This window comes from Stegostoma tigrinum, chromosome 8 (genome assembly GCF_030684315.1).
Source record: "Stegostoma tigrinum isolate sSteTig4 chromosome 8, sSteTig4.hap1, whole genome shotgun sequence".
Lineage (NCBI taxonomy): Eukaryota > Metazoa > Chordata > Chondrichthyes > Orectolobiformes > Stegostomatidae > Stegostoma > Stegostoma tigrinum.
In genome coordinates this window covers 53,097,117-53,109,805 of record NC_081361.1, presented here as the reverse complement: position 1 = coordinate 53,109,805, position 12,689 = coordinate 53,097,117, and the positions used below count along the sequence as shown (strand labels likewise).

General features: G+C 40.8%; 1 protein-coding gene across 1 annotated transcript in view; it reads left to right on the top strand.

The window, feature by feature from the left end:
• The first annotated feature begins 8,239 nt into the window (after positions 1-8,239).
• The window catches only part of ankrd13c (ankyrin repeat domain 13C), a 75,169-nt gene continuing 70,719 nt past the window's right edge, over positions 8,240-12,689 (top strand). Inside the window, exon 1 of the mRNA XM_048539252.2 lies at positions 8,240-8,951. Coding sequence (XP_048395209.1) covers positions 8,663-8,951 — 289 coding nt within the window. The 5' untranslated portion in view covers positions 8,240-8,662. The remainder of the gene's footprint in view (positions 8,952-12,689) is intronic.

Below are 12,689 nucleotides of genomic sequence, written 5' to 3'. Positions count from 1 at the left end.
AGATAAAGCTCAATGGTGTTCAAAATTTTAGCAGATATCCTGGTTCTAGAAGGCATTAAAGCATATCGGAGGAGACTGACAAATTGAACCTATAAAAATCTATGACAATACTGACCTCTGGTGTCCACTATTGTCGTGAAGTTCAGCTGACATCTAGCTGATGTTGATACAATGAAAAGTGGTTAGTTCATGTGAATACTGAACAGATGATTGAGTGAAATGCTAATAGGAGGAGGAGAATTGGGAGAAGATTGTTAATGATGAACAACAGTGAGACTCAATGTTTGAATTGCTGGAAATTTGATTATTATAAGGATTCAGTGGTGAATTGGAATAAATATACAGCACAGTGTTAAGAAGATATTTTGTTTCCTTTTCAACTGAATTTTACACTTACATTTAAGAAACAATTGTGAGTTGCTGGGTCATAAATAGCAGGTGATAATTAATCATTTGTTGAGTGCTATGTAACCGACTATGTATCTGAAATGACAGTGTAGCTGAAACTGGTTTTTGATACATTATGAAATATTGATTGATGAGAACATTAATTCTCTTAAGCATGGAACAGGATAGGAAGAAAGTAAGAACAGTGCCATTACTCCTAACTATCACCCCTTGGCATTCAGTGTCTTTACCAATTATCTTGCCCCAATACCAACATGGTAGTAATCACCATTGGCCAGAAAATCAACTGGCTCAGCTATATAAATACCATAACTAACAGAAATTGCTTGCAGAACTCAACAGGTCTGGCTGCATCAATGGAAAGAAAGTAGAGTTAACATTTCGAGTCTAGTGACACTTCATCACAACTGTTAGCAGCTGGGAGAATGCGACAATGAAAATGTGAAGAGGTGGGCAGATAGGTGGGTTTTTGAGAACCACCTTCTTGAGGTGAACAGAAATATGGTTTTTGAGGTTCTTGTGGTGCAGTAATAATGTCCCTACCTCTGAGCCAGTAGGCCCAGGTTCAAGTCCCACCTGCTCCAGAGCTACATAAACATGATTTGAAAATAATTTATATTTGGACTCTGTCTAACCACCCTTTTCAACATCTTCATAAGCAGTGTGCTTAGGTTAAATTTACAAAACACTCAGCTCTTTTTCTCTCTTAGCACAGCCTACCTATTCTCTCCTACTCTCAGCTTCTCTTCTGTGCTGGCCTACTATCAATAACCCCCTTGTTTGCCTACCCTTTTTTTATATCTCTCTGGATTCTATCTCCACCTATTTGCTTGTCTCTTCCCCATTCCCACCATCCCTTCAAGCACAAATACCACTTTTTTCCTAGCTGCTAGAATCTGTTTTCTGCAGAAGGGACTAGCCCAAAATGTCAGCCTTCCTGCTCCTCTGATGCTGTTTGGCCTGCTGTGTTCATCCAGCTCTACACCTTGTTATCCCTTGTTTCACCTTACTTGTGTTTACTCCAGGCTTAGTTTCATCAAATACCGCCTTGATTGTAGCAGTCTGTCCCATTCATACAGCTACAGTCATTTCTTTGTCTATCAAAGCAACTCTAAAAACCTCAAAGAGTTAAATAGCTTTTGTTAGTTTACTTGGATAAAGAATTTTTTTTCAAGGCGTTCGATAAGGTTCCCCACAGTAGGCTATTGTACAAAATGCGGAGGAATGGAATTGTGGGAGATATAGCAGTTTGGATCAGAAATTGACTTGCTGAAAGAAGACAGAAGGTGCTAGTTGATGGGAAATGTTCATCCTGGAGACCAGTTACTAGTGGTGTACCGCAAGGGTCGGTGTTGGGTCCACTGCTGTTTGTCATTTTTATAAATGACCTGGATGAGGGCATAGAAGGATGGGTTAGTAAATTTGCAGACGACACTAAGGTCGGTGGAGTTGTGGATAGTGACGAAGGATGCTGTAGGTTGCAGAGAGACATAGATAAGCTGCAGAGCTGGGCTGAGAGGTGGCAAATGGAGTTTAATGCAGACAAGTGTGAGGTGATGCACTTTGGTAGGAGTAACCAGAAGGCAAAGTACAGGGCTAATGGTAAGATTCTTAGTAGTGTAGATGAACAGAGAGATCTCGGTGTCCATGTACACAGATCCTTGAAAGTTGCCACCCAGGTTGACAGGGCTGTTAAGAAGGCATACAGTGTTTTAGCTTTTATTAATAGAGGGCTTGAGTTCCGGAACCAAGAGGTTCTGGTGAAGCTGTATAAAACTCTGGTGCGGCCGCACTTGGAGTATTGTGTACAGTTCTGGTCACCGCATTATAAGAAGGATGTGGAAGCTTTGGAAAGGGTGCAGAGGAGATTTACTAGGATGTTGCCTGGTATGGAGGGAAGGTCTTACGAGGAAAGGCTGAGCGACTTGAGGCTGTTTTCACTAGAGAGAAGAAGGTTGAGAGGTGACTTAATTGAAACATATAAAATAATCAGAGGGTTCGATAGGGTGGATAGGGAGAGCCTTTTTCCTAGGATGGTGACGGCAAGCACGAGGGGGCATAGCTTTAAATTGAGGGGTGAAAGATATAGGACAGATGTCAGAGGTAGTTTCTTTACTCAGAGAGCAGTAAGGGAATGGAACGTTTTGCCTGCAATGGTAGTAGATTCGCCAACTTTAGGTACATTTAAGTCGTTATTGGACAAGCATATGGACGTACACGGAACAATGTAGGGTAGATGGGCTTGAGATCGGTACGACAGGTCGGCACAATATCGAGGGCTGAAGGGCCTGTACTGTGCTGTAATGTTCTATGTTCTATGTAAAATCTATAAAGCCTATGTACACTTGCTGAAATCAATGCTTCTTTTGTATAACACTCACCATTGCCATATCTCATCTAGTTCCTGAACCCTTCCTAAAACAGCATTTCTCACAGTCAATGTAACAAATTGCATTGGCTAGGATCGTTATCATTCATTTGGATACATAAATAATCAAAGCTGTGAAACCTTTTATAGCATTTGCCTTTGTCTCCGATTGGACAATTATGATCCTAAAAATAATCTGTGGGCCATTCTTTTTAAATATAGCTCTTTCACAACTTAATTAGTCCTCTTGTTTCAAGGTCCTTTTGATTTCTGGAAGACCTGCATCACAGCCAAATATCCCATGCACATAGTTCTAAGCATTGGCTGACAGTGGAGTTAGCAAATGTTCTGTCACAATGGTGAAACAACTTGAACGTCAAAAGATAATAGTAGAGGATCCTTTAGGGCAGGGATGTGTGTTTCTTTTAAGGACCTCTGAGAAGGTAATGGGAAAATCATCTCATGTATTCTTTTCCTTCGATCATATTGCTTATGTTGACACAACTGTAAGGCTTAAAACTAAAGTTGTAAATGGAACCAATAAAATGGTGTCATGTTCAGAGGGTAAAGTCTTTCAGGTTATGAATGTGCAAAACCTTTATGAAAAATTTGATGGGAAAGAAAATTTGTAATGCAAGCACAATGATGAGAGGTGGTGGAAATGTCACATGAGTAACTGTAAGGTGCATCCTGAGCATTCTCCAGACAATAAATGAGGAGGTTGTTGTGATTTTGAATGCAATTTTACAGGAGTCATTTATGCAAGTAGTTGATTCTGCTAAAAAGCTATTGCTACAATATTAGACGATAAAGTAGTGAAATGTGATGATATGAATTGAGCAACACAGATCAAACTGTTGAGCATGATCCTGTTGCTGATCTAATGGATGTTTACAGATGATACAAAAATAGGTGGATGGACCGGTATTAAGGAGGTAAGGAGGCTGCAGGAGGCTTCCGGCAAGTTAGGATGGTGGGCAAAGAAGTGGCAGATGGAATACAAAGTGGTTAAGTTCGAGATCATGCACTTTTGGTAGGAGGAATAAAAGCATAGATTATTTTCTAAATGGGGAGAAAATTCAGAAATCTGAAGCACAAAGGGACTTTGGAGTCTTAGTCCAGGATTCTCTTAAGTTAAACTTGCAGATTGAGGAAGGCAAATACAATGTTGGCATTTATTTCCAAAGGACAAAAATATAAATGCAGGAAAGCACTTCTGAGGCTTTATAAGGCTCTCATCAGACCACATTTAGAGTATTGTGAGTAATTTTGGGTCCCATATCTTAGGAAGGATGTACTGGCCCTGGAGCAGATCCAGAGGAGGTTAACTGGAATGATCCCAGGAATGAAAAGTTTAACATATGAAGGACGTTTGAGGACTCTGAGTCAACACTTGATGGAATTTAGGAGGATGAGAGGAATCTGACTGAAACTTACAGAACACTGAATGACCTGAACAGAGTGACGTTAGGAAGATGTTTCCGTTACAAGGAGAGAGTTGGACCTCGGTCATTGCCTCAGAGTGAAGAGAAGACTTTATAACAGAGATGAAGAGAAACTTCTTCAGCCAGGGATGGTGAATCTATGGAATTAATTGCCACAGAAGGCTGGGAGGGCAGGTATATTTAAGACAGAGATAGATGGGTTCTTGATTGTCACGGGGATCAAAGATTAAGGGGAGAAAGTGGGAGCATGGGGTTGAAGAACTTATCAGCCATGACTGAATGGTGGAGCAGATTCTCAATGGCTGGAGAGCTGGTCTGTTGTTCAGGGATTCAGGCTTTTGCAGAATTGGAATGTCTTTTGGGATAGAAAAGAATTGTTCAATAAGATGGGTTTAACCTGAACTGGAAAGGGACCAAAATCTCAGCACATAGATTTGCTCATTCCATTAGGGAAGACTTTATACTGACAGTCAGGGGGAGTGGAGGAGTTCTAAGTAGCAGCGTAAACAGAAGGATTGACGCGGACTGTTCTGCATGTCAGTTAGAAAAGAAAGAGAAAAGAGTCAGAGTATGTAGTAACTCTGAAGGAATAAATTGCATCTATTTCAATGTAAGGGTCTTACAGGTAAGGCTGATGAACTCAGGGCATGTTTAAGAACATGGGAATGGGACGTCATTGCTCTTACAGAAACTTGGCTGAGAGATGGACAAGACTGGCAGCTCAATATTCGCATTTTAGATACTATAGGAATAGGATAGGAAAGAGGCAATAAAGGAGTTGGGGAGGTGGATTGGCATTTTTGATAAAAGAATACTTACTGTCATCCCTAGGCAAGATATTTCTGAAGAATCATCAGTGAAATTAGAAATAAGAAAGGAAAGATCTCTTTGATGGGATTGTACTATAGGCCTCCCCATAGTAAGAGGGAAACTGAGAAACAAATATGTAGGGACATCTCAGATATATGTAAGCATAATACGGTTGTAATAATGGGGGAGTTTAATTTTCCAAACATTGACTGGGCCGCCACAGTGTTAAAGGTTTCAATGGTGAAGAATTTGTTAAATGTATTGAAGAAAATTTTCTTTATCAATACGTGGATGCTCCTAGCGGAGAAGGAGTAAAACTAGACCTTCTCTTGGGCGATGAGGCAGGGCAGGTGACAAAAGTAAGCGTTGGGGTACACTTTAGGTCAAACAATCATAATTCTGTTAGTTTCAAAATGGTTATGGAAAAGGATAAGCTTTCCATCAAACTTAAGGTTTTTGATTAGAGTAAGGCAAATTTTGGTGGTATGAGACAAAAACTTTCAAAAGTCAATTGGAGCAGACTGTGTTTAAGAAAGATTGTAAGGAGCAACTAAGGAGCTATAGACCTGTGAATCTGACTTCTGTTATGGGTAAATGGTTTGAGGTGATTATAAAAGATAGAATTTATGGACATTTCGAGAGGGGAAAACTGATTATGGATAGTCAGCATGGATTTAAAGCCTAGGGGGCACATTTTTAAGGAGAGTCAAGAGAGATTTTAAAAAGACATGAGGCAGGGTTTTTACACAGAAGCTGGTTCGCATGTGGAATGAACTTCCTTACAAAGTGGTGAATATGAAACAAAAAGAAGGTTGTGAAGGAGAAAACAGAGTTAATGTTTTTGGGTCCAGTGACCCTTCCTCAGAACTGATGGTGGCTGGGAAAATGTCAGTTTATATGCAGAAAATAGGGAGGTGGGTGGGGTAGGCAGTAAACAATAGGATAGAGCCCAAGGAGAGAGAGGAAGACAGTTGGGCAGACAAAGGAGTTGCTAACGATCAGGCTGGGAGGGTGAATAGTTGTTAATGGGGGCGGTTAGTGACTAACAACAGGGGGCGTGTAATGGCAGGCTTTGTGGTGAATATGGTGCAGTTACAACATTTAAAAGACATTTGGATAAGTACATGAACAGGAAAGATTTGTAAGGATTTGGGCCTGGAGGCAATTTGGACTAGTTTAGTTTGGAATTATGTTCGGCATGGATTGGTTGGACTGATGGGTCTGTTCCTGCACTGTATGAGGTCAGAAATCACACAACACCAGGTTCTAGTCCAACGAGTTTATATGAAAACACAGGCTTTTGGAGCCTCACTTCTTCTTCAGGTACTAGTGAGAGAGTTAGTATCAGACACAGAATTTATAAGTAAAAGATCAAAGTGTCATACCACTGATGAGGATGTATTAAACAAACCCAAGATGCTGTTAAATCTTTAACCAGTTAGGTTTTAATTGATTAATACGTATAAGTAAATCCCTGAATTCCTTTCAAGTCACTGTCATGAGGTATTATCAGTACAAAGAAGAGGCGACATTTTCGGTCAGACAATGCATAATTGATGTGAAGCCTTGTTTAGAATCTGTTTGTGTTTTAGTTTGCAGCCAGACTGGTTTTGGTTCTAAAGTAGGAATTTATTAAACATCACATTGACTGATTGTCTCCAAGTTGTGCGCTTTTGGAACAAAATAGAATGTATCTGCAAATACAACTTCACCCCACAGATTTATGTGAGAGAGAGTGTGTAAATGCATGTGCGAAAAAGAGTGTGTGTGTGTGTGTGTGTGTGTGTGTGTGTGGTGTGTGTGTGTGTGTGTGTTGAGGGGGAAGAGAGAAAGTGTGTGCGTTGAGGGGGGAAGAGAGTGTGTGTGGGGGAGGAGAAAAAGTGTGTGTGTGTGTTGTGTGAGAGTGTGTTTGAGTGAGTGTATGTATGTTTGTGTGTGAGAGTATATAGTGTAGTGGAGTCACCTGTAGTGCAACGTGAACCCAAGATCCTGGTTGAGGCTGTTCTCATGAGAACCAAACTTGGCTATCAGCCTCTGCTTGGCGACTCTGTATTGTTGTGGATTCTGAAGTCCGCCTTGAAGGATGTTTACCCAAAGATCTGAGGCTGAATGTCTTTGACCACTGAAATGTTTCCCCAGCGAGAGGGAATATCTCTCCCTGCCTCACGTACACACACTCATTCTCTCTCTTCCCCACACCCCCGACACACACACACACACACACACACACACACACTCTCCTTCACACATACACACAAATCTATGGGGTGAAACTGTATTTGCAGGTACATTCTATTTGCTCAAAAAGCACACAATTTATAGACAATCAGTCAATATGGTGTTTTATAAATTCCTGCTTTAGAAACAAAATCAAAGACTCCAAGCCAAGACACAGATTCTAAGCAAGGTCTGAAACCTAACATGCATTGCCTGACCTAAAATGTCATCTCTTCTTTACACTGATAAAACCTTTAGTTCTCTAAGGACAGGAACTTGAGATGAATTTGGGGATTTATATATACATATTAATGAATTAAAACCTTCTAACTGATTAAAGATTTAACAGCATCTTAGGTATGTTTAGTATATCCTCATCCGTGGTCTGACCTCTTGATCGTTTACTTATTCAACCTGTGTCTGATAATACCTCTCTCACTAACACTTGAAGAAGGAGCAGTGCTCAGAAAGCTTGTGTTTTAGAATAAACTTGGCGCCGTGTGATTTCTGACCTTGTCCACCCCAGTTCAACACTGGCACCTCCACATCCGTGCTGTATGACCCTGCAAGACCATTGACCGTTCGAGGGTTTCAGTGAAAGCTACTCCTTCGCCGCTGTATGGAAACTCCAGTTAATCATTGCTGTTTCTCTATGTGTGTGTATGCGTGTTTCATTACAGTTACACCTCATCACTTTCCATCCCAAAGCTAGTATCCCAATGTGAACATGTCCCCTGGCGTTGCAAACACTGTTGCCATTCTTTGTGTAAAACGTCGGCTTCGTCACCTAATTTGCTTTTCTCCTGCAGTTGACTACATGTGGGGGCGGGGTTTTGTTACTTATGTATCATACAGAGATCATTTCTAAACACATTACCTCATGCTAGGACCTGGACGTGGGGTGCAACCACGTCGTTGCCCTGGTTGTCATGGTGACCACACCACGCGACAATCGGGGCTAGGGAAGGATCGCGATAAAACTAGACGCCGCGCAAAACCTCGCGAGATTTAACGGAGGGGTGAGAGAAGAAAAATGGCGAGTTTGTCTTGAGTACAGATTGAAGAGTTTGCGAATTTGGACAGTGGCCGTCTCAATATTTACAAGCCTGTGTTTATTTTGTTTTGAAGCTGTCTTTTGGTGTCACTTTTCTTTCTTCAAAGAGTGAGCCTGCCAAGTGATTCCTGTGTTCCTTTTGTCTCTCTCTCTCGGTGCCGTCCCCACCCCTCCAGGCCACTGTGTTTTTCTTTCCTATGTTACCGCAGCCACCGAGCCCCGCGTTTGACTGCTCTACATGTCGTTGTGTGGTCGTCGCGGCACAACAGCGGCTGAAAGTGCTCCCGTCAACCTCCGAATCTCTGCGAGGTCCGCGGCAGCTTCACTGCCGCCGTCCTTTTTACTGTTTCTCTCGTCGTCATGACAGGAGAGAAAGCGGAAAGGATTTCCAACGGCCGTTCGGTGCGTAGGGATCACAGGCTCTTCAAAGAAGAGGCTGGAGCTGAGCAAGACGACGAGGCGGTAAGGACTAAAAACCGGACTAAACTCTTCACGAACCATAAATTGATCAAGAGCCCGACTTTCACCACGGAGTCGTCAACGACTAGAAATGAGGATTTCCCAGTCCACGAGTGCGTCTTTAAAGGCGATATCCGTAGATTATCGTCATCGATCAGGACTCACAATATAGCTCAAAAGGATCTCCACGGTAAGTTTGTTTTTTTTTTGCAACAATGTCCTGGGGCTACCTGGATATCAGAGGTCCCAAGAGTTGATTAATTGCAAGCTGAAGTTGAGTAAATAAGTATTCTTTGATATTATGGAATGTTATATTCTTTTATAAACTGAATTAGGCAATAGATAACAAATGATAAAAGAAATAAATACATTTACTATGCGCAGCTTTTAACTTTTAAATTGAGGATATAAAGTTACCAAGCAGTTTGGTGCCGAGTGGGGAAAAATACAGAATCTGTTTAACTATCTAATTGGTCTTGTGCTTAAATCCTAAAGAACTTTAGAGTAATGGCTATTGTTTCTAGAATCTCTGAAAATGCATTTCACAGTCCTGTGTACTTTTGTACAAATCTGCTAACTAACTGTGCTGTGGCAGATAAGGGTGTATTGTTTACAAAACGATAATGACGATTTGTTTCAAATTTAGCAACTGCAAGAATTCGCAAGAATATTTTAACCCCCAAGATGACCTAGTTTTGTGGAGTAACCATTACTATTTTCATTCAGACATATTGAAACCTTTTTTGACTGGCACAGTTTACTCAAATGAAATAATGGAATCTAGTTGTTTGACAATTCATCAAAAAGAATAAGGTATTTAGCTCATTTTGACAGTGTGGCTCTTGAAAAGGACCTTATTCATTTGAATTCCTCATCTTTCCACTCCTATGCCTTATGGTCTTGTGTATGAAAGCTGACTTCAGGTACTTATAAGTTGAGCTTCGGGAAGCTCTGTATTGAATTAGCTTTCACATCTCTCCAGGCTGTATGTTCTGCTACAATGTCATACTTAAAGTCACCTTGTCTTCCCTCTTCCTTTTTATTAGGTTACTTTACTTTACTTTAAATCTGAGAACGAGTAACCAGAAGACCATTGTTGGAAGCAAAATACATAAAGAAAAGCTGTTAAAACTAGGATTTTAAACCTCTCTAAATCTCCACCCTGACCTCCCTTGCTGGAAGGACTTGAAATTCAGTTTCTTGAGCCTCTCCAGAGATCTGAAATCTTTTATCCTCGTCTATCGTTTCAGTAAATCTTATGTACGCTAGTATAAAGTCCTAATATCTCAAAGCTCAAATTTTGCTATTTGTTGATCACTGCACCATTTGCTGTGTATTTACCCACAGACTATTAATGAGTTCTTGCTCTGAAAATTTGAGGTTATTGGTGTCAAAACACGTTTGCTTCTATAGGAGAGCAAGCACGTTTGGGAAGAGAAAAATTTAAAGGATATTTTACTAACCAAACTGTTAGAATTCTTGTTTGCATATTTCACTAAGTGAGAATTGTTAATTCAATGCTAAATCATGTGAAATGGAGAGGAAAAAATGGAATTGAGATGACTAAGTACAAAAAGAAAAATACAATACTTTAACTTTGAAATCGCCAGTGATTTTTTTTTTTTAAAAAAACTGAAGGATCGGTCTCCAGGGTTTTGAAATTAGTCTAATTTTGCCAGCTACTTTTATCAGTATTTAAATCCTGTTGTGGCAATAAGAAGAATTCATTTACTCTGGAAAAAGTTTGGACTTTATTGAAATGTCTTTAGTGGCTATCAGTCGAGTAATTTTCCTAACTAACTTCAAATTCCTGTGTATCAATTTGGATATATCTACGTAGTGAGGCTTGCAGAGGTGTAGAGAAACTTGGATAGCAGCATGAACGTTTCCCATGTTTGACACCACGTGTATGAGTGTTCAAGTTATTCTGATGACTGATAGCCTTGCTGCTATTTCAACTGTGAAATGTAGTGTGATTACAATACCTGAGTCAGGAGCTACTCTATTTGGTATCTAGCCACTGACAAATTGATGTTTATCATTACTTCCTTGTTTTTTATTCTTACATGTGCTTTCATTATTCATTTTACATAGTGTTCTAAACTTGCCCTGCCAGGCTCCTCTGTTCTATGCGACTTGGTTTATATAGTCTCTATTCATCTTTTCCTCCCAAAGTGTGAATCTGAAATTATATTAGGAAGGTGATCCAGTTAACGATACAGCACGTGGAAATGGTTGTATAGTTAAAGTAAAGCTTTTATACTTTTATTACCACTTTTTGTGCCACATCCGAGACAGTTCCCAGACCTTCACTTTCCCACACAGTGTTATCTTCGTATGTACTTTGGTTTAGCAGTCTTGCTTTATTGATCATGAAATCCATGAGCTCACCCCTAAATGCAGTTTGACCTTTAGGCCTCATTCCTATTTTTCAAAGTCAGTCCATTTTAAGTTTTCTTTATTCACTGGCTGTGTTGCTGCCATAGGCAACATGTCCATTACTAATTGATTTTTCAGAAAGTAGTGGTGAATTGCGGCCTTGTATTGATGTAGTCCATGTGAGGAAGAACCAGCATTTTGATCAGATCTATGTACAGCAGTCTTGAGCGGTGATTGGTTGTGGACAATTCAACTGCGAACTTGCAGGATGAATCTCCACAAATACCCTCATTCTTAGTGACTGGGAAGCCCAGCATATTAGTGAAAAAAGTTGAGGCTAAAGCCTTTGCAGCCATATTCTGCTTAAGGTACCTAATGTATAATCCAGCTGTGCATCACAGATGCATGTCAGATCATCTGAAGCATTGACAAAAATCGTCAACCAGGAATGCTATGTGGAGGATCCATTTCAGCCACTTCCAGAGATCCCAACATCTTGGATGTCGGCTTTCATGCAATTACTCCACATGATATCAAGAAATGACTGTAGGGACTTGATACAGCAAAGGCTGGCAATGTTCCAGTGATACTACTGAAGACTTGTGCTCCAGAACGTTCTGTGCTCATAGCCAAGCTGTTTCAGTACATCTGTGATCCTAGCATGTACCTAACAATGCGGGAAATTGCCCAGTTGTGACCTATACACAAAACTAGAAAAATCGAACTTGGACAATCTCTACCCCAACCTCGCCCTACTCTTGCTTATAAGTGATGGAAGGGATCATCAACAATGCTATAGGGCAACACCAGCTCACTGCCCAGTTTGAGTTCTGCCAGTGCCACTTGCCACCTCATTTTCTTACCACCTTGGTTCAGATGTGGAGATAAGAGCTGAATTCCAGAGGTGAGGTAAGAGAGACTGCCTGTGGTGCCAGGGCTGCATTTCTGAATGTGGTGTGAAGAAGTCCTAGCAGACTGGGATCATGCATAGTTCAAAGAATGATGACTGTGGTTGTTGGTCAGTCATCTCAGCTCCAGGATATCCCTGCAGGAGTTCCTCCAAGATAGTGTCCTAGGCACAACCATCTTCAGTTGCTTCTTTAATATCCTCCAACGCCCCCACCCCTCGGCCAAATTATAAGATCACTGGGATGTTCACTGAGTGCAAATGGTGCTTAACATTGCATGACTCTGATACTGAAGCAATCAGTCTTTAAATACCTCAAGACCCGGACAGTATCCGGTATTGGGCTGGAAATCACTGAATATCAAGGGATACATAGATTCTCTATGACATTGCCAGCACTGAAATGCCCACAGCCTGGTGGTTATTGTTGATTAGAAACTGAACTGGACTAGCCACATAAATACACTTGGTTACAAGAGCAGGTCAGAGGCCAGGAACCTTGCAGTAAACAATTTTGCCTCTTGATTTCCCGAAGCCTGTCCACCGACTACAAGTTTCAAGTCAAGAGTGTGACAAAATGCTCCCCATATGCATGTCTGAGTGTAGCTGCAACAACACTCAAGCTTGACATCTTCCCAGACA